Source organism: Aotus nancymaae, unplaced genomic scaffold (genome assembly GCF_030222135.1).
Source record: "Aotus nancymaae isolate 86718 unplaced genomic scaffold, 86718_ANA_hifiasm-v0.15.2.pri h1tg000018l, whole genome shotgun sequence".
NCBI classification, from domain to species: Eukaryota; Metazoa; Chordata; class Mammalia; order Primates; family Aotidae; genus Aotus; species Aotus nancymaae.
The window spans coordinates 20,137,449-20,160,714 of record NW_026988430.1 but is presented as its reverse complement, the minus strand read 5'-3'; the positions used below and the strand labels follow the sequence as shown (position 1 = coordinate 20,160,714).

The following is a 23,266-nucleotide window of genomic DNA, read 5'->3' as shown; positions in this document are numbered from 1 at the left end:
CTAGCCTCTACCAAAAATTTAAAAATCAGCTGGGTGTGGTGGTGTGTGCCTGTAGTGCCAGCTACACAGGAGGCTGAGGTGAAAGGATTGCTTAAGCCCAGGAGATTGAGGCTGCAGTGAGTCAAGATCATGCCACTGCACTCCAGCCTGAGTGACAGAGCAAGACCCTGTCTAAAAAAAAAAACCCTAAAAACAAATACAAAAAAATCCTATGCTACAATCATACAACAAAATACTACATAGCTGTTAGCGTAAAGCAGACTTATAAGTAGTGTACATGGAAAACAAAACAAAAAAAGTAGTGTACATAAAAAATGTTCATACTGTAGGGACGGGTGCGGTGGCTTACGCCTGTAATCCCAGCACTTTGGGAGGCCAAGGCGGGTGGATCACGAGGTCAAGAGATCGAGACCATCCTGGTCAACATCGTGAAACCCCGACTCTACTAAAAATACAAAAAATTAGCTGGGCATGGTGGCGCGTGCCTGTAATCCCAGCTACTCAGGAAGCTGAGGCAGGAGAATTGCGTGAACCCAGGAGGCGGAGGTTTCGGTGAGCTGAGATCACACCATTGCACTCCAGCCTGGGTAACAAGAGCGAAACTCCGTCTCAAAAAAAAAAAAAAAAAAAGTTCATACTGTATTAAGTGAAAAGCAGAAAGCTGCTTTGCATAATAGCATGTATATGACCACATTTTCTTTTTCTTTTTGTGTTTTTGGAGACAAGGTCTTGTTCTGTTGTCTAGGCTGTAGCGCAGTGGTATGTTCTTGACTCATTGCAACCTCCGCCTCCCAGCCTCAAGCAATCCTCTCACCTCACCCTCCCAAGTAGCTAGGTCTATAGGTGCATGCCATTACACTTCGCTAACATTTTTAAAAATTGGCCAGGCACGGTGGCTCATGCCTGTAATCCCAGCACTTTGGAAGGCTGAGGCAGGTGGATCACAAGGTCAGGAGATTAAGACCATCCTGGCTAACATGGTGAAACCCCCATCTCTACTAAAAATAAAGAAAATTAGCCCAGTGTGGTGGTGTGCACCTGTGATCCTAGCTGCTCAGGAGACTAAGGCAGGAAAATCACTTGAATCCGGGAGCCGGAGGTTGCAGTGAGTCTAGATAGCACACTGCACTCTAGCCTGGGCGACAGAGCAAGACTCTGTCTCAAAAAAAAAAAAAAAATTGTAGAGACGAAGTCTCACTGTATTTACCGGGTTGGTCTCAAACTCATGGGCTCAAGTGATTCTCCTACCTTGGCCTTCCAAAGTGCTGGGATATGGGCATGAGCCACTGTTGTGGCATGACTTCATTTTCTAAAAAGGAAGTTTGTATATGCATAAAGTCAGCAAAAATATTTACACCAGATAACAATATCTACACCATTTCTGGGTAATGAATAATCACTTTCTACATTTTTTATTGTTTAGAACTTTTTTTTTTTTTTTTTTACAAAAAGCATACATGGGCCTGATGCAGTGGCTCATGCCTATAATCCCAGCACTTTGGGAGGCTGAGGTGGGAGGATCACGAGGTCAGGAGTTCAAGACCAGCCTGACCAACATGATGAAACCCTGTCTTTACTATAAATACAAAAATTATCTGGGCGTGGTGGCATGTGCCTGTAATCCCAGCTACTCGGGAGGCTAAGGCAGGAGAATCGCTTGAACCTGGGAGGCAGAGGTTGTGGTGAGCCGAGATTGTGCCACTAAATTCCAGCATGGGCGACAGAGCTAGACTCTGTCTCAAAAAAAAAAAAAAAGAAAAAAAAAAGCATACAATATTCTTTTATTTTTTTTTCTTGAGACAGAGTCTGCAGTGAGCTGAGATCAGACCATTGCACTCCAGCCTGGACAACAGTCTGTCTCAAAAAAATAAACAAAAAATACCTTAAAATTATTATTTTCTTTTCTTTTTGAGATGGAGTCTCGCTGTGTTGCTCAGGCTAGATAGAGTGCAGTGGTGTGATCTCAGCTCACTGCAACCTCCACCTCCTGGGTTCAAGCGATTCTCCTGCCTCAGCTTCCCGAGTAGCTGGGGAGATGGGGTTTCAGCTTGTTGGTCAGGCTGGTCTCAAACACCTGACCTCATGATCTGCCTGCCTCAGCCTCCCAAAGTGCTGGGATTACAGGCATGAGCTACCTTGCCTGGCCAATTATTCTTATTTTATGTATTGTTTTTTTTTTAGAGATGGGGTCAGGCTTTGTCATCCGGGCTGGTTTCAAACTCCTGGCTTCAGGCGATCTTCCCACTTTGGCCTTCCAAAAGTGCTGGGATTACAGGTTTGAGCCACCACACCTGGCCTTAAAAATTATAAAATACATTATTAAAAGCCATACATGTTATATATATATGCTAATTGGCAGGAAAAAAAACCTTCAAGCAAAGAATTTATAAAGTAAGAGGGGAAAGTGTGTCCCTGACCCCACACAATCCTATCCTTAGAAGTAACCAAAGCCGGGCACAATAGCTCATGCATGTAATCCAAGCACTTTGGCTAAGGTAAGCAGATGATCGCTTGAGCCCAAGAGTTAATGACCAGCTGGGAGACATGATGAAACCCCATCTCTATTAAAAAAAAATACAAAAATTAAGCAGGCATGGTGACATGCACCTGTAGTTTCAGCTACTAGGGAGGCTGAGGTGCAAGGATCACTTGAGTCTGGGATGTTGATGCTGCAGTGAGCCTTGATTGCGCCACTGCACTCCAGTAAGATTGCGTATCCAAAAAAATAAAAAAGTAGCTACTGTTAATGTTTTGGTCCTTTCAGATCTTTCTCTTCATATATACAAATATAAATGCATACATACATTTTCAAGTTTTCTCTAACGTGGGATTACACTAAATATATTTTATATACAACTTAAATTTTTTCACTCAATAATTTATCTGTATATATCTTCCTCCATGTTAGGACATTTATATTTACAGCAATCTTCTTAAACACTATCTACTATTTGATGTTATTGTTTGGATTGCTTTTTTAGTCAGAAAAGATGAAGCCATTTCTGTTAAAATAATAACATAAGGAGCCAGGTGCAGTAGATCACACCTGTAATCCCAATGCTTTGGGAGGCCAAAACAGACGGATTGCCTGAGCTCAGGAGTTGAAGACCAGCCTGGGTAACACGGTGAAATGCTGTCTCTACTAAAATACAAAAAATTAGCTAGGCGTGGCAGCGTTCATCTGTAGTCCCAGTTACTCGGGAGGCTGAGGCAGGAGAATTGCTTGAACCTGGGAGGCCCTCTGCCTTCCAGTTGCAGTGAGCCGAGATCATGCCACTGCACTCCAGCCTGTTCAACAGAGCGAAACTCTGTCTCAAAAACAAAACAAAACAAAACAAAACCAAACCAAACCAAACCAAACCAAACAAAACAACAACAAAAAAATAAGGAACTATGCAACCCATTAGTCTTGAGTGCCCCCTACTGGGGGCTCTTCACTGACATTAACAAAATGCTAAATTACAATTAATTTAAGCAAGAAGTAATTCAAACACAGGACCCTATACTTTTCAGCATATGGCAAAAATCTGGAAATTCAAAGAAAAATGTCTGCTTTGAAATGATTTTATTGGGGAAGTTCTTTATTTACTTATGATGTATTACAAGCATGTGCTAAGGTCTCTCTAATTAAGGTAAAGACAAAGATATCAAGCTAAGCAGTCTGACCTTCTTACATCTTACTCCCAGACAAGTGTGTGTATTTGTGTCAATGGTGAGATGCGGTTTCAGAATGGGAAGTAACGGCAAACAGGCAGTTAAAAAGGAGTAAGGCAAAACTTAAAAAATATATATATAGATAGATAGATAGATAGATAGATAGATAGATAGATAGATATAGATATAGGCAGGGCGTGGTGGCTCATGCCTGTAATCCCAGTACTTTGGGAGGCCGAGGTTGGTGGATCACAGGGTCAGGAGTTCAAGATCAACCTGGCCAAGATGGTGAAACGCCATCTCTACTAAATATACAAAAAAATTAGCTGGGCATTTTGGCAAGCGCCTTTAATCCCAGCTACTCAGGAGGCTGAGGCAGAGAACTGCTTGAACCTGGAAGGCGGAGGCTGCAGCGAGCCAAGATCACACCACTGCAATCCAGCCTGAGCGACAGAGTGAGACTCCGTCTCAAAAAAAAAAAAAAAACTCTTCACTTCTGAGCCTATATTTACTTCTTTCCTCACATTTCAAATCTTCAAGAGTTATTTCGCTCTACCTCAAATCATCTAGGTTGTTTATACTATGTAATGTTTAAATCCATCTGAATCTGTGATTATATATTACATAATAATCAAAGACTCAGAGTAAAAGAAAACCAGGGATGTTGGAAGAGTTGACCTGAAAAACATCCAAAGTTTATTTAAACAAAGAAGACACTGCAATTAACAAAGGTGGGACTTCTTTATCAAACAAAGTTCATTTTTTTTTCTTGAGATGGAGTCTTGTTCTGTTGCCCAGGCTGGAGTGCAATGGTGCCATCTTGGCTCACTGCAACCTCTGCCTCCTGGGTTCAAACAATTCTCCTGCCTCAGCCTCCCAAGTAGCTGGTATTACAGGCATGTGCCACCATGCCTGGCCAATTTTTTAAAATTTTATTTTTAGTAAAAAGACAGGCTTTCACCATGTTGGCCAGGCTGGTCTTCAACTCCTGACCTTGTGATCTGCTTGCCTCGGCCTCTGGAAGTGCTGGGATAACAGGCATGGGCCACTGTGCCCGGCTACAAAGTCCATTTTTTGAAATGACATATTAATTATGCTTGTTTTTTGAAGGAAAACTGATACTTATGACTAGAATTTTTTTTTTTTTGAGACGGAGTTTCGCTCTTGTTACCCAGGCTGGAGTGCAATTGTGTGATCTCGGCTCACTGCAACCTCTGCTTCCTGGGTTCAGGCAATTCTCCTGTCTCAGTCTCCTTAGTAGCTGGGATTACAGGCACGCACCACCATGCCCAGCTAATTTTTTGTATTTTTAGTAGAGACGGGGTTTCACCATGTTGACCAGGATGGTCTTGATCTCTTGACCTCGTGATCCACCCGCCTTGGCCTCCCAAAGTGCTGGGATTACAGGCGTGAGCCACTGTGCCCGGCCGACTAGAATTTTTTAATAGAAACCAAACCAAACAGAAACTTTACTCAAAACTGCATGTCTATATTATTACTCAGGCAAATGCTATTTTGCTATTTCATTTTATACATTTTGACATTAACATTTTATACAGTCTTGACTTTGTTGTATAACTCTCTTCACTAGTTAATACTTACAGCTAATCTGTGATTATTTGCAAGACTGATCATTTGCTGGGCTAGGCCATTTAATAACCGAGTACGAAGAGACAGGTCATCTAGGTCATGACGAAATGGAAAAGCAATACCATCCACTATCACCAACCGAACCTAAATACAAAAGAAATAATATTAGATTTGGTATGAAAAATAAAATAATAAAGATGACATCCAAAAACCATAGTCCATTACATGAAAAAACCTTAAAATCTAGGGGTTTATTTCCAACTGTCTAAAGTACGGCTTTCTTGTGGAAAGTTACAAAGCTGTTCACTCAATACTTTCTGCAATAATCACTAAAAATTAAAATGGACTCTGCTTTGATAATTTATCAACTTTAAAAAAGTAATTATTATAATTTTCTTATAACTTGCCACTGTACACAGTCTTTACTGATAAAAAGCACATTTAAAGTCCTCATAAAACTTGTGAAAACGCTTAAAGAAAAAGTCTTGTTAAAACAACAAATCTGTCAATTAAATATACCAATTTTAACTTCAGGGTTCCTTTTATGTTTCCTTAAAACAAAACCCTACGGGCTCATGTCTGTAATCCCAGGACTTTGGGAGGATGAGGTGGGTGGATCACGTGACAGGAAATTGAGACCAGCCTGGTCAATATGGCGAAACCCCATCTCTACTAAAAATACAAAAATTAGCCATGCGTGGTGGTGAGCACCTGTAGTCTCAGCTATTCTGGAGGCTGAGGAAGAAGAATCGCTTGAACCTGGGAGGTGGAGGCTGCAGTGAGCTGAGATCACGCCACTGACTCCAGCCTGGGTGACAGAGCAAGACTCTGAGTCGAAAGAAAGAAAAGAAAAGGAAAGAAAGAAATAAAGAAATAAAGAGAAAGAAAGAAAGGAAGAAAGAAAGAAAGAAACCCTTCAAATATTCAATTATAATATCTTCTTCAAACACTTAATTCTTGGTACACTTTACCCCCTTAATACACTATAGGACAAGTAGCCATTACAGAATCTGTTATAATACAGAATTCACCATGAGGCAAGTTTATCTTGAATTCCAACCAAGGTTTACCTACAGATGATAAACATTTTTATGGCTGTTGCACTCATCATATGATCCAAGTAATTATAAGTGAAACTATCATAAAAACATTTCAATGTAACAAACCTGCATGCTCTGCACATGTATCCCAGGACTTAAAGTATAATAAATAAATTTAAAACTAAAAAATATTTCAGCTATTTGAATTATAATAACTCAGTGAAATTAGAGTAACATATCAATACATGAACAGAAGCTGGGCATAGTGGCTTACATCTACAATTCCAGCACTTTGGGAGGAGAGGCAGGAGGATCACTTGAGCTCAGGAGTTCAGGACCAGCCTGGGCAACATAGTGAGATCATGTCTGAAACAATCAAAAGATTAGATGGGCACAGTGGCACACACCTGTTATCCCAGCTACTTGGGAGGCTAAGGCAGGAGGATTGCTTGAGCCCAGAAATTCGAGGCTGAAATGAGCAATGCCATGCATGCCAGCCTGGGGGACAGAACAAAACTCTTTCAAAAGAAAGCCCTCCAAAACAAAATATAAACAGTGAGGTTAGAAGAACAAATCAATATATAAACCTAACACCCCAAAATCAAAAAGAATCTGGAAACTAATTCAAATGTAAACAAACACAAAAAACTACAATGCTATGTTTTTTTCTGTATAGTAAGGTTTGGATTAAAGAAGAGGCTTTTATGAAGCCTCTAAGTAAGTTGTTTTTTAATATTTTATTTAGAATATTCATTTCTTCATTAGCAAGTATCCATTGACACCTCCTTTCCTATATGCTAGTTACTGTTCCAGGCATTGGGGATGATATAGTAAATAAGAGAAAAGAATATAGTGAATGAGAGAAAAGGTCTCTGCTCTCTTGGAACTTACGTTCTAGTGGAGTAAGGGACCATTAATATGTAAACAAACAAATAAGATAATTTCTGATAATTATAGGCGTTATGAAGAAAATAAAACTGGATGAAGTGAAGAACAGTGAAACACTAATAAAAAAGCACAAAAATGAAAAAAAGTGGCATTATAAAGACTATGAAAAGGACACTTGTTTACAGTATGAGAGCTCAAATAAGAAGGCAGACCATGACCCTGTTCAACCTCAGCTGGGAATGTGTGCACAGGGTCATGAGTCCACACATGACCACTGCTCTGCATCCCCCCAGTAATCATAAGTTGAAACCCTATTTCCCAATGTGACTATTTGGAGAGAGGGCCTCTAAGGTAGTAATTAATATAAAATGAGGTCATGAGAATGACATCCTGACTTGAGAGGATTAGTGTCCTTGAAGAAAAGACACCAACCTAAGAGCTCACTCTCCCTCCTTTCTCCACATCAGGGCACAGCAAGAAGGTGGCCATCTACAGGCCAGGAAGAGAGCTCTCACTGGGAATCAATCAGCCAGAAGCTTGATCTTGAACTTCTAGTCTCCAGAACTGTAAGAAAATAAAATTTCTGTTGTTCAAGCCACTCAGACTATAGCATTTTTGTTATAGCAGTCTGAGGTGACCAAAACAGATTTTAGTATCAAGAAATGAGGTATGGTACATTTGGAGGGTAAGAGAAGAGACGTACTACTATAACGAATATCTAAAATGTGGAATTGATTTTGAAATTGGGTAATAAGCAAAGGCTTGAAAAGTTTTGAGGCACATACTGAAAATATGAACAGTAAGGGCAGTTCTGGTGAGGCTTTATACAGAAATGAGGAACACGTTATTAGAAACTGAAGGAAAGCTGGTCCTCAGTATAAAGTGGCAAAGAACTTGGCTGACTGTGCTCTTGCATTTTATGGAAGGTAAAACTTGTGAGAAATGAAATTGGCTATTTATCTCAGGATATTTCTAAGCAAAGTGTGGAAAAAGTGGCTTGGTTCCTCCTAGAGCACTTATAGTAAAAATGCAAGAGAGAGATAAATTGAAGAAGGAATTGTTCATCAAGATGGAACTAGAACTTAAGAGATCTGAAAAATTCTTAGCCTATCCATTTTGCTAAAAATAAGAAAGCTTGCTTTAGAGAGAAGACCAAAGTTATGGTTGGACACTCACTCTATAAATATTTTACCCTTGATGTTAATCAGCTACCTCAGAAGCCAGTAACAGATAAGGTGTTGTAACAGCAGAAACCGCTAGTAGGAACTAAAAAGGACAGAGAAAGCAGGAAAGAATGAAGGAAGCCTGTTGGATTTCCTTGATTCCACAAAACAAAACCATGAGTTAACTTGACTGTGAATGTGCCCTATTCCTTAAGAAAAGGAAAGAATGATGCCAAAGGGGATCACAGATCCTCAGAGCTGCCAATCTTACCATAAGCTCGGGGGCAATGCTATTGTGTCTTCCTTGGTTTCAGAGGGTGGGGCCCCTGCAGAGAGATGGCAGGCCACCCCACAGAGCAGCAGGGTGACTCTGCTACTCCAGTGAGCCTGGAAGTCAGATCATCAAAGCAAAGGAAACAAAGCAAAGGATTGTTCTTTTTTTTTATTATTAGACGGAGTCTCGCTCTGTCGCCAGGCTGGAATGCAGTGGCGTGATTTCAGCTTACTGCAACCTCCACCTCCCAGATTCAAGTAATTCTTCTGCCTCAGCCTCCAGAGTAGCTGGCACTACAGGCGTGCGCCACCATGCCTGGCTAATTTTTGTATTTTTAGTAGAGATGGGGTTTCACCATATCGGCCAGGCTGGTCTCAAACTCCTGACCTCATGATCTGCTTGCCACAGCCTCCGAAAGTGCTGAGATTACAGGCGGGTGGCTCACTCCTGTAATCCCAGCAGTTTGGGAGGCAGAGGCAGGCAGATCACCTGAGGTCAGGAGTTCGAGACCAGCCTGACCAACATAGAGAAACCCTGTCTTTACTAAAAATATAAAATTAGCCGGGCATGGTGGCACATGCCTTTAATCCCAGCTACTTGGGAGGCTGAGGCAGGAAAAATGACTTGAACCCAGGAGGCAGAGGTTGAGGTGAGCTGAGATCATGCCATTGCACTCCAGCCTGGGCAACAAGAGTGAAACTCTGTCTCAAAAAAAAAGAAAAAGAAAGAAAGAAATTTGCCTTGCTTGGGACCCATAATCCTTTTTTTCCTTTTGATTTCTTCCTTTTGGAATGGGCATGTTCATCCTATGCCTGTCCTACCATTGCATTTTGGAAGCACATAACTTGTCTCATTTCAACCGTTCACAGCTGGAAGGGAATTTTACCTCAGGACGAATTATAACTTGAGTCTCACCAATCTCTGATTTAGATAACATTTAGATAAGGTCTTTGAATTTTAGAGTTGATGATGGAACTAGTTAAGACCTCTGGGGCTGTATGGATGGAATGGATACAAGAAGGACATGAATTAGGGGGGTGGGGGGGCAGGGGCAAACTTCTGGGAACTGAATTGTGTCCACTTAAAATTCATTAGGTTGAATCCCTAAACCCCAATATGAATGTATGTGGAGAAAGGACTTCTAAGGAAGTAATCAAAGTTAAATTAGGTCATAAAGATGGGACCCTAACCCTATATGATTAGTGTCCTTGTAAGAAGAGACACCAGGGGATTCACCCTTTCCTTCTTTTCCTCCCTATCATATGAGGACACAGAAAAAAAGATGGCTGTCTGCAAGCCAGGAAGAAAGCCCTTGCCAGAAACTGAATCAGCTAGAACTTTGATCTTGGACTTCTAGGCTCCAGAACTCTTAAGAAATTAATTTCTATGGTTTTTATTATTTTTATTTCATTTTACTTTTTGAGACAGAGTCTCTGTCACCCACGCTGGAGTGCAGTGGCACGATCTTAGCTCACTGCAACCTCCACCTCCCGAGTCCAAGCAATTCTCCTGCCTCAGCCTCCCAAGTAGCTGGGATTACAGGCGTTCGCCACCACACCAGGCTAATTTTTGTATTTTTAGTAGAGATGGGGTTTCACCATATTGGCCAGGCTGGTCTCGAACTCCTGACCTCAAGTGATCTGCCCACCTCAGCCTCCCAAAGGGCTGGGATCACAGGCATGAGCCACTGCCCCTGGCCTAATTTCTATTGTTTTAGCCATCCAGTCTATGTTATTTTTGTTGTGGCAGCCTGGACTAATACATCTGCAGATGGCTGTAAAAGCACTCTTGGGGCTAGGTGTGGTGCCTCACTGCCTGTAATCCCAGCAGTCTAGGAGGCTGCGGAGGAGGATCACTTGAGCCTAGGAGGTGGAGATCAGCCTGGATAACATGCTAAAACCCTGTCTCTAAAAATGTACAAAAATTAGCCAGGCGTGGCGGCATGCACCTTAGTCCCAGCTACTTCAGACACTGAGGTGGGAGGATAACTTAAGCCTGGGAGGTTGAGGCTGTGAGCAGTAAGCCATGATCATGCCACTGCACTCCAGCCTAGACAACTGAGAGAGATCTTGTCTCAAGAAAGAAAAAAAAAGAAAAAGAAAAGAAGAAGAAAGCAGTATTAGTTTTGATTTTGACATTACAAATAAATTTCACCAAGTAGGCAAATTCACAATTACATAATCTGTGCATAATGAAGATCAAAGTAGTTAATAGTGATTGTCTGAAAGCTTTCCCCTAAGATCAGGACCAAGACAAGTATGCCTGTTTTCATCATTGCTATTCAACATTATATTAAAAGTTCTAGCCAGATCAATTAGGCAAAAAAAGAAAGAAAGAAAGAAAGAGCATCCAAATTGTAAAGTAAAACTATCACTATTCACAAATGTTAGGATTTTATACATGGAAAAACCTAAAGAATACACACACACACACAAAAATTATAGCCATGCACTGCATAAGCCATTTCAGTCAATGATGGACCACATTCACAACACTGGTCCCATAAGATTATAACAAAGCCTTCTATGAGGCTACTGGCTTTCGAAAAAAAAAAACATTACTGACAGCAGAGAAATTCCTACAGTCTAGTGGCATCATAGCTGTCATAACATCAAAGCACAATACATTACTCAGAGTCTGTGGTGATGCTGGTGTAAGCAAACCTAGTACACTGCCAGTCATAAACAAAATGTGCCATATACATACAATGGAACATTATTAAGCCATAAAAAGAAATGCAGTACTGATATATGCTACAAGGATAAATCTTGAAAACATGCTGATTGAGAGAAATGAAACACAAAAGACCATAAAATCTATGACACCACAGAGACAGAAAGCAGAATAGTGGCTGCTAGGGTTTGAGAAGAAAGGGAAATAGGGAGTCACTACTTAATGAGGACAAGATTTCTTTTCAGGGAGATAAAAATGTTCTGGAATTGGCTGGGCTCAGTGGCTCACACCTGTAATCCCAGCACTTTGGGAGGCCGAGGCAGGTGGATAGCCTGAGGTCAGGAGTTTGAAGCCAGCCTGACCAACAAGGTGAAACCCTATCTCTAATAAAACACAAAAATTAGCTGGGCATGGTGGCAGGCACCTGTAATCCCAGCTATTCGTGAGGCTGAGACAGAAGTGCTTAAACCTGGGGGGTGGAAGTTGTAGTGAGCTGTGATTGTGCCACTGCACTCCAGCTCAGGCAACAGAGCAAAACTCTATCTCAAAAAAAAAAAAAAAATTTCTGGAATTAGACAGTGATGGTTGCACAACACTATACATTTACTAAAAGCTATTAAACTGTATACTTGAGTTAAAATGGTAAGCTTTATGCAATATGAATTTTATCTTAATTTTCAAAATTGTTTAATAACATTTTTTTTTCAGACAAGGTCTCACTCTGTTGCCCAGGCTGGAGTGTAGTGGTGCAATCATGGCTCCCTACAGCCTTGACCTCCCTGGGCTCAAGTGATCCTCCCATCTCAGCCACCTCAGTAGCTGGCACTACAGGTGCACGTTACCGCATCAGCTAATTTTTTTTATTTTGTAGAGACGGGGTTTTGCCATGTTGCCCAAACTGGTCTGAAACTCCTGGGCTCAAGTAATCCACCTGCCTGAGCCTCCCAAAGTGCTGGGACTACAATGGTGAGTCACTGCAACTGGCCCAAAAACTTTTTATTTGAACAAAAAAAAAAAAAAAAAAAAAAATAGGGAAGAAGGTAGGGCAAGATGGACGAATAGAAGTCTCCACAGCTTGTCCTCCCCACAGGAACACCAAATTGAACAACTATCCACACAAAAAAAGCACCATCATAAGAACCAAATTTCAGGTGAGTGATCATAGTACATGGTTTCAATTTCATATCACTGCAAAAGGCACTGAAGAGAGCAGGAAAGACAGCCTTGAATTGCCAACGCTGTCCATCCCCCAACCCCAGCAATGGCTGCCTGGCACAGAGAGAAAATTGGTATGCCTCAGGGAGGGAGAATGCAGTGATTGTGGGACTATGCATTGGAATTCAGTGCTGCCCTGTCACAGCAGAAAGCAGAACTCAGCTTGAACTCAGGGAGGGAGCATTTAGACCAGCCCTAGCTGGAGAGGAATTGCCCATCTCAGCCGTCGCAACATGAGTTCTGACAAACCTTGCCACTGCAGTCTAAAGTGCGCTGGAGTCCTAAATAAACTTGAAAAGCAGTCTAGGCCACAAGGACTGCAATTCCGGGGCAAGTCCTGGTTCTGTACTGGGTTCAGAGCCAGTGGACTTCAGATCCATGTGACCTAGAGAGATACCAGCTGGGGCAGCCAAGGTAGCCTGGAGTCACCCCTCCTCTAACCCCAAGCAACACTTTGGGAGACTGAAGTGGGATGCGTGCTTGAGCCCAGGAGTTCGAGACCAGCTTGGGAAACATAGTGAGACCCTGTCTCTACAAAAAAACAAGCAAACAAAAACAAAAAAAGAATCAAGCAGACGGTGTGGAGTTTAAAAATGCAGTTGACATACTGAAGAACACATCAGAGTCTCTCACCAGGAGTACTAATCAAGCAGAAGAAAGAATTAGTGAACCTGAAGACAAGCTATTTGAAAATATGCTGTCAGAGGAAACAAAAGCATAAAGATTGAAAAAGAATGAAGCAGCTGGATGTGGTGGCTCACACCTGTAATCCCAGCACTCTGGAAGGTCAAGGTAAGTGGATCGCTTGAGGCCAGGAGTTCAAGACCAACCTGGGTGACATAGGGAAACCTCATCTCTACTAAAAATACAAAAATTAGCTGTGCATGGTGATACACACCTGTAGTCCCAGGTACATGGGAGGCTGAGGCATGAGAATCACTAGAACCCAGGAGATGGAGGCTGCAGTGAGCCAAGATCATGCCACTGTACTCCAGCCTGGGCAACAGAGAGAGACTCTATTTAGAAAAAAAAAAATGAAGCACGCCTACAAGATCTAGAAAATGGCATCAAAGGGCAAATCTGGCCAGGTGTGGTGGCTTACACCTGTAATCTCAACACTGGGAGGCCAAGGTGGGAGGATGGCTTGAGGTCAAGAGTTGAAGACCAGCCTGGGAGACTATCATCTCTCTCTCTATATATAAAAGGGCAACAAAATGAGACCCTCATCCCTCTCTATGTACATATAAAAGGGCAAATCTAGGAGTTACTGGCCTTAATGAGGAGGCAGAGAAAGAGACAGGAGTAGAAAGTGTATTCAAAGGGATAAATATGAGAACTTCCCAAACCTAGAGAAAGATATCAATGTTCAAGTACAAGAAGGTTATAGAAGATCAAGCAGATTTAACCCAAATAAGACCACCTCAAGACATTTATTAATTAAACCCCCAAAGGTCAAGGATAAAGAAAAAAATCTGAAAAGGAGCAAGAGAAAAGAAACAAATAACTTAGAAAGCAGCGCCAATATGTCTGGCAGCACACTTTTCAGTGGAAACCTCAGAGGCCAGGAGAGAGCGGCATGACATATTTAAAGTGCTCAAGGAAAAAACTTTTACCCTAGAATAGTATATCTGGCAAAAATATCCTTCAAACATGAAGGATAAAGACTTTTCCAGACAAACAAAAGCTAAGAAATTTCATCAACACCAGACCTATCCTACAAGAAATGCTAGAGAGTTCTTCAACCTAAAAGAAAAGGATGTTAATGAGCAATAAGAAACCATCTGAAAGTACAAAACTAACTGGTAATAGTTAAGTACACAGAATAGTACAACAATATAATTAGGCCAGCGCAGGGGCTGATGCCTATAATCCCAGCACTTTGGGTGGCTGAGGCAGGAGAATCACTTGAACCCGGGAGGCGGAGGTAGCAGTGAGCCAAGATTGTGCCCTTGCACTCCAGCCTGGGAAACAGAGTGGAGACTCCACCTCAAGAAAAAACAAACAAACAAAACCCCACAATGTAATTATGGTGTGCAAACTACTCATATCTTAAGTAGAAAGACTGAAAGATGGACCTATCAAAAACAGTAACTTTCCAAGACATAGACAGTACAGTATATACAAAGAAACAACAAAAAAGGAGCCAGAGACCATTATCCTTAGCAAACTAATGCAGGAACAGAAAACTAAATACTGTATGTTCTTACTTTTAAGAAGAAGCTAAATGATGAGAACACATGGTCACATGGAGGGAAACAACAGACAATGGGGTCTACTGGAGGGTGGAGGATGGGAGGACGGAAAGGATCAGGAAAAATAACTAACGGGTGCTAGACCAAATACCAGATGAAATGGTCTGTACAACAAACCCCTATGACATGAGTTTACCTATACAACAAACCTGTACAGTACTCCTGAACTTAAAAGTTAAAAACAAAACAGAAACAAACAAAAAAAAAAGGTGGGGGACAAAGTTAGAGTGTTTTTATTAGTTTTCTCTTTGCTTATTTATTTACACAACCAATGTTAAATTGTCATCAATTTAAAATAATGAGTTATAAGATATTATTTGCAAGCCTTAGGGTAATTTCAAATAAAAAAATATACAACAGATACACAAAAAAATAAAAAGCAAAAAATTAAAACATACCACCAGAGAAAACCACCTTCACTAAAAGAAAGAAAGGAAGGAAGGAAAAGAAGACCAGAAAACAAATAACAAAATGGCAGGAGTAAGTCCTGACTTATCAATAATAACACTGAATGTAAATGGATTAAACTCTCCAATCAAAAGACATAGGGTGGCTGATTAAAAAAAAAAACAAACTCAACAGCCTGTTGCCTGAAACACACTAACACACTTCACCTATAAAGACATACACAAGACTGAAAATAAAAAGATGGAAAAAAAAATTCCATGCAAATGGAAACCAAAAAAGAGGAATAGTGATACTTTTATTAGACAAAATAGATTTCAAGACAGAAACTATACAAAGACACAAAGCAGATCACTGTATAATGACAAAAGGGTCAATTCTGCAAGAGAATATGACAATTGTAATTATGTATGTACCCAAAACTGAAGCATCCAGTGTTGCTACTATAAAGCAAATATTAATAGAGTTAAAGCAAATACTAATAGAGCTAAAAGGAGAGAAAGATCCCAATACACTAGCTGAAGACTTCAACACCCCATTTACAGCATTGGGCAGATTATCCAGATAGAAAATCAGCAAAGAAACATCAGACTTAATTTGCATTATAGACCAAATGGACCTTATAGATAAGTATAGAACATTTAATCCAATGGCTGCAGAATACACATTCTTCTCAGCACAGGGATCATTCTAAAGAATAGACCATACAGGCCAGGTGTGGTAACTCACGCCTGTAATCTCAGCACTTTGGGAGGCCAAGGAGGGCGAATCATGAGGTGAGAAGTTTGAGACCATCATGGCCAACATGGTGAAATCCCGTCTCTATTAAAAATACAAATATTAGCTGGGCATGGTGGTGTGTGCCTATAGTCCTAGCTACTCAGGAGGCTGAGGCAGGAGAATCACTTGAACCTGGGAGGTGGAGGTTGCAGTGAGCCGAGATCGTGCCACTGCACTCCAGCCTGGCGACAGAGTGAGACTCCATCTCAATAAATGAATAAATAGACCATATGATCCATATGATAGGCCAAAAAAAGTGAGAAGACACAAAATCAGACAATGAAAAAGGAAAAATTACCACCAATACCAGAGAAATTCAAGGTTCATCAGAAGCCACTATGAGCAACAATATGCCAATGAATTAGAAAACCTAGAAGAAATAGATAAATTCCTAAGACGCATACAACCCATCAGGAGTATCTTTAAAAAATTCAAAAAAGTTGAAATAATATCAAGTATTTTCTGACCACAATGCAATGAACCCAGAAATCAGTAACAAGTGGAATTTTGGAAACTAAATGAAAACATGAAAATTAAACAATATGTTCCTGAATGACCAGTGGGGTCACTGAAGAAATTAAGAAATTTAAAAATTTCTTGAAAAAAATAATGGAAACACAACATACCAAAACCTATGGGATACTGCAAAAGCAGTACTAAGAGGAAAGTTTATAGCTATAGGCATCTACATCAAAAAAGTAGAAAAATTGGGCCAGGCGTGGTGGTTTATGCCTGTAATCCCAACATTTTTTGGAAGGCTGAGGTGAGCGGATCACCTGAGGTCAGGAGTTCAAGACCAGCGCGGCCAACATGGTGAAACCCTGTCTCTACTAAAAATACAAAAAATTAGCCAGGCAGGGTGGTGCATGCCTGTAGTCCTAGCTTCTAGGGAGGCTGAGGCAGGAGAATTGCTTGAACCCGGGAGGCAAGGGTTGCAGTGAGCCAAAATTGTGCTACTGCACTCCAGCCTGGGCAACAGAGAGAGACTGTCTCAAAAAAAAAAAAAAAAAAAAGTAGAAAAACAGCAAGTAACCTAATGATGCACCTTAAAGAACTAGAAAAGCAAAAGCAAACCAAACCTAAAATTAGTAAAACAAAAGAAATAATAAAGATCAGAAGGCCAGGATTGGTGGCTCATGCCTGTAATCTCAGCACTTTGGGAGGCTGAGGCAGGCAGATCACTTGAGGTCAGGAGTTCAAGATCAGCCTGGCCAAGATGGTAAAACCCCATCTGTACTAAAAATACAAAAATTAGCTGGGAGTGGTGGTGGGCACCTGTAATCCCAGCTACACAGGAGGCTGAGGCAGGAGAATTGCTTGAACTCAAGAGGCAGATGTTGCAATGAGCTGAGATCACGCTACTGCACTCCAGCCTAGGCACAGAGCGAGACTCAGTCTCAAAAAAAAGATCAGAGTAGAAATAAATGGAATTAAAACAAGGAAAACAATACAAAAGACTAACAAAACAAAAAGTTTTTTGAAAAGAAAATCAACAAACCTTTAGGCAGACTAAGATCTAAATAAATAAAATCAGAGATGAAAACGGAGACATTACAACCAATACCACAGAAATTCAAAAGATCATTAGAGGCTACTACGAGCAACTACGTGCCAATAAATTGGAAAACTTAGAAGAAATAGACAAATTTCTAGACACATGCAAGCTACCAAGATTAACTATGAAGAGATTCAAAACCTGAACAGACCAATAACAAGTAATAAAACAGAAGCCAAAATAAAGTCTCCCCGCAAAGAAAAGCCCAAGACCCCATGGCTTCGCTGCTGAATTTTATTTAGCAAACATTTATCTATCTATTCATTCATTCATTCACTCATTCATTCATTCAGACGGAGTTTTGCTCTTGTTGCCCAGGCTGGAGTGCAGTGGTCCAATCTCGGCTCACTGCAACCTCCATCTTCCGGTTTCAAGCGATTCTCCTGCCTCAGCCTCTCAAGTAGCTGGGATTACAGGCGCCCACCACCACACCGAGCTAATTTTTGTATTTTTAGTAGAGACGGAGTTTCACTATGTTGGCCAGGCTGGTCTCGAACTCCTGACTTTGTAATCCGCCTGCCTCAGCCTCCCAAAGTGCTGGGATTACAGGCATGTGCCACTGTGCCTGGCCTAACAAACATTTAAAGAACACCAATCCTGCTCAAACTATTCTGAAAAATAGAGGAAAAAGAAAAACCTCCAAACTCACTCTACAAGGCCAGTATTATCCTGATACTAAAACCAAACAAAGACACATTAAAAAAAAAGAAAACCATAGGCTAACGTCCTTGATGAACATTAAGGCAAAAATCCTCAACAAAATACTAGCAACCTGAATCCAACAATACATTAAAAGATCATTCACCATGACCAAGTGGGATTTATTTATCCCAGGGATGCAAAGATGGTTCAACATATGCAAATCAATCAATCTGATACATCATATCAACAGAATGAAGGACAAAAACCACATATTTTCAGGCCGGGTGCGGTGGCTCATGCCTGTAATCCCAGCACTTTGGGAGGCCTACGCGGGTGGATCACCTGAGGTCAGGAGTTCGAGACCAGCCTGACCAATATTGTGAAACCTCATCTCTATTTTCAAAAACAAAAACAAAAACAAAAACAAAAAACCCCACATATTTTCAACTGATGCTAAAAAAAGCATTTGATAAAATTCAAAATTCTTTCATAATAAAAACCCTCATAAAGCTGGGTATAATAAGGAACATCCTCAACACTATAAAAGCCATATGCAACAGACCCACAACTAATACTATACTGAATGAGGAAAAACTGAGCTAAAATCTGTAACACCACAGAGATGCTCATTTTAACCACTGTTATTTAACACAGTACTGGAAGTCCTAGCGAGAGCAATCAGGAATGAGAAAAAAATAAAGGATGTCCACATTGGAAAGGAAGAAGTCAAATTAGCCTTGTTTGCAGATGATATGATCTTATATTTGGAAAAACCTAAAGACTCCACCAAAAAACTATTAGAACTGATAAAGAAATTCAGTGAAGTTACAGGATACAAAAATCAACATACATGGAAGACCCAGAACAGCCAAAACTATCCTGAGCAAAAAGAACAAAACTAGACAAATCACATTACTTGACTTCAAATTATACTACAGAGTTGCAGTAATGAAAACAGCATGGTGCTGGCATAAAAATGTACACATAGACCAATGCAGCAGAACCCAGAACCCAGAAACAAGTTCATATGCCTACAGTAAACTCAATTTCAATAAAGGTGCCAAGAATATACATTAGAAAAGGACAGTGTCTTTAATAAATGGTGCTGGGAAAACTGGATATCCATATGCAGAAGAAAACTAGACCCCTATCTCTTGCCATATACGAAAACCAAAAAAATGAATTAAAGACTTAGATCTGAGGCTGGGCATGGTAGCTCACATCTGTAATCCCAGCACTTTGGGAAGCCAAGGCAGGCAGATCATCTGAGGTCAGGAGTTCAAGACCAGCCTGGTCAACATGGTGAAACCTTGTTTCTACTAAAAACACAAAAAATTAGCCAGGGGTGGTGACAGGCGCCTGTAATCCCAGCTGCTTGGGAGGCTGAGGTGGGAGAATCACTTGAACCTGGGAGTTGGAGGTTGAAGTGAACAAAGAGATGGCATTTTCTATGCAGAATCCTGGCAAAAATATTCATAAGATCAGGATGATGGATAACAGGCATTCTAACACATTGTTAATAAGAGTAGAAATTGATGCAATCTTTCTGAAGGGCAATTTGTGTTAAAAAAAATTATTCTAATACTTCTTGAAACAGTGAGGAGATTTTATTCAAGGCTATTCCAAAAGGAGTATCACAATAGGGGAGAGATTGGGTTCAAATCGGAATACAAGGACAAGTGGGGATTCACGGCCAAGAGCAAGGTGAGGCCGGGCACGGTGGCTCACACCTGTAATCCCAACTCTTTGCGAGGTGAAGGGAGGCGGATCACGAGGTCAAGAGATCAAGACCACTCTGGCCAACAGGATGAAACCTGTCTCTACTAAAAACAAACACAAAAGAAATTAGCTGGGCGTTGTGGTGGAGGCTGCAGTGAGCTGAGATGGTGCCAGACTGAGATTCCATCTCAAGGAAAAAAAAAAAAGCACTGGTGAAGGAGTCAGTGGATAGACAATTTCTAACAGTGAGACATCATGGGTAAGGAAATTCTTACTAAACTGACCTAACAGGATTCTTATTAAAGGCAGGCCGGCCAGGTGACCAGCCTAGCCAACATGCAAAACCCTATCTCTACTAAAAATACAAAAAAAAAAATTAGCTAGGCACAGTGGCGCATGCCTGTAGTCCCAGCTATTTGAGAGGCCGAGGCAGGAGAATCACCTGAACATGAGAAGCAGAGGTTGCAGTGAGCCAAGATCCCGCCACTGCACTCCAGCCTGGGAAACAGAGCAAGACTCTGTCAAATCAAAAAACTAAAAATTAAAAAAAAAAAAGGTCGGGCATGGTGGCTCACGCCTGTAATCTAAGCACTTTGGAGGCCAAGGCGGGCAGATCACCTGAGGTCAGGAGTTCAAGACCAGCCTGACCAACATGGTGAAACCCCGTTGAAACCCCGTCTTTAAAAATAAATAAATAAATAAATAAAAATAAAAATAAAAAACTAAAGGCAGGCCAAGGATTTGAACATCGAAGGTAGGAAATGAGGAATGTGATCAGATATCAAAGGTGATCAGACTATCAAGTGTGAGAAATTCTCACTGAACTGACAGCAGGATTCTTTGCTAAGACTGGGCTGGGCAGGCCAAAGATGGGATGGGGCCAAGTTCCCTCAGGGCGATCTTTGTCACTGATAATGTTTATCAAAATTAAAGGGCCAGGCACAGTGACTCATGCCTGTAATCCCAGTACTTTGGAAGGCTGAGGCGAGAAATCGCTTGACCCCAGGAAGTGACTCCATTTCTACCAAAAAAAAAAAAAAAAAAAGGCCATGTATGATAGCATGGTAGCTCAATGTAGCATTCAACTGCTGGGCTGAAGCAATCCTCCCACCTCAACCCTGCTCCACCCTGGCTTTCAGTAGCTGAAACTACAGCTACAGCTACACCACACATGGCTTTTTCTTTTTTTTTTTTTTGTAGAGACAATGTCTTTTTTTTTTTTGAGATGGAGTTTTGCTCCTGTTACCCAGGCTGGAGTGCAATGGCACGATCTCGACTCACAGCAACCTCCACCTCCTGGGTTCAAGTAATTCTCCTGTCTCAGCCTCCTGAGTAACTGGGACTACAGGCATACGCCACCATGCACAGCTAATTTTTGTATTTTTAGTAGAGATGGGGTTTCACTATGTTGACCAGGATGGTTTCGATCTCTTGACCTCATGATCCACCCACCTCGGCCTCCCAAAGTGCTAGGATTATAGGCGTAAGCCACCGTGACCAGCCTGAGACAATGTCTTACTATGTTGCCCAGGCTGGTCTGGAACTACTGGGCTCAAGTAAACCTCCCACCTTGGCCTCCCAAAGTGCTGGGATTACAACTATGAGCCACTGTACCTGGCCAATAGTGATCAACTTTGGCGGGAGGCACTAGGAAACAGTAGCAGAAGGAAGTTTTTATTTTTCATTTCATACCTTTCTAGGTATGGTATACTATACTTTCTAGGTATAGTATAGCTATCCCACTATTACTGGAATTGAAATTTCTTTCTATATTATTTCAATTTCTTACTCTGGGCATACACTACATACATATGCACAAAACAAATATAAATAAATCGTAGGTCAAGGAAGGAAGACATTTTCTCAATTGGCTTTGACTTTGATTTTATGCTACTGTACTGGTTGGTTATTTTTTCATGCTTATCAGATACCTCAAAAAATACTTGGTTAGTTACATTTGAGTAGTCTGACTCATACCTGTGAGTGTTCTGAAAGGAAATCTGGAAGAAGATAAACTTGTGCCAGTAACTCTGTGTAGTCACGACAGCGAAAATAATAAATATGGGAAAGAATATTTTCAAGAGTGAAATCCTCCAAAGCTTTTCGGTGTTCTGAAACAACATAACAATCTTAATTAGTTTTACCTATTTGGATGTGCTGGCAATTGTAGGAAAACAATACTTTTTAATAACAAACTGTTCTCCTTTGGATAACAAAATTATTTAAGTGAAAGATGACAAACTGTAGCAAAAATTACTATAAACTATCAGTTCATAATTCCTGATCTCTCTTAATTTTTTAGAGGTGAGGTCTCACTCTGATGCCCAGGCTGGAGCACCATGGCAATCATAGCTCACTGCAATCTCCAACTCCTAGGCTCAAGGGATCCTCCTGCCACAGCCTTCCAAAGCACTGGGATTACAGGCATAAAACACTGTGCCCAGCCACTTGATTTTTTATATTTTTTGAGATAAAGTCTCACTCTGTTACCCAGGCTGGAGTGCAGTGGCATGATCTCCACACACTGCAACCTCTAGAGCCTCTGGGCTCAAGCGATTCTCCTGCCTCAGCCTCTCGAGTAGTTGGGATTACAGATGCTCACCACCATGCCCAGCTAATTTTTGTATTTTTAGTAGAAATGGAGTTTCAACATGTTGACCAGGCTGGTCTCGAACTCCTGACCTCAGGTGATCCGCCTGCCTCAGCCTCCCAAAGTGCTGAAATTACAGACATGAGCCACCACACCTAGCCTGATCTTTTATTTTCACATTTTCCACTGTTTCTTTATATATCAGGCTATGTAAAATTATTTATAAACAAATACAACTAGTGTTTTAATGCCTGCCTTTTCATATTTCTTTTCTTTTCTTTTTTTTTTTGAGGTGGAGTTTCGCTCGTTGCCCAGGCTGGAGTGCAATGACACGACCTTGGCTCACTGCAACCTCTGCCTTCCAGGTTCAAGCAATTCTCCTGCCTCAGCCTCCCAAGTAGATGGGATTACAGGCAGCTACCACCACGCCCAGATAATTTTTTGTATTTTTAGTAGAGACAGGGTTTCACCATGTTGGCCAGGCTGGTCTCGAACTCCTAACCTCAGGTGATCTGCTCGCCTCAGCCTCCCAAAGTGCTGGTATTACAGGCATGAGCCACTGCGCCAGGATGCCTTTTCACATTTCTAGTCCCTGATTTCATTGAACAGAAGTAACATAATGAAGTTTCTCTTTCTTGTTTTTTTCCTTAGGACTACAAATTAAGTTAATGGCAGCCTGGGCAACATGGCAAAATCCCATTATCTGCAAAAAATACAAAAATTAGGTGTGATAGAGTGCAACTATAGTCTTAGCTACTTAGGAGGTTAAGGTAAGAGGATTGCTTGAGCCTGGGAGGTCAAGGATACAGTAAGCTGTGATTGTGCC

The 23,266-nt window shown here is 41.1% G+C and overlaps 1 protein-coding gene across 2 annotated transcripts in view; it reads right to left on the bottom strand.

Moving 5' to 3' along the window:
• RAD51C (RAD51 paralog C) overlaps window positions 1-23,266 on the bottom strand; it is a 50,840-nt gene that overhangs the window by 17,229 nt on the left and 10,345 nt on the right. For both annotated transcript variants that reach the window (XM_012445577.2, XM_012445579.2), the window contains exons 4-5: window positions 21,828-21,961; window positions 5,257-5,388 (exon numbers count right to left, since the gene is read on the bottom strand). In XM_012445577.2, coding sequence (XP_012301000.1) covers window positions 5,257-5,388; window positions 21,828-21,961 — 266 coding nt within the window. The remainder of the gene's footprint in view (window positions 1-5,256; window positions 5,389-21,827; window positions 21,962-23,266) is intronic.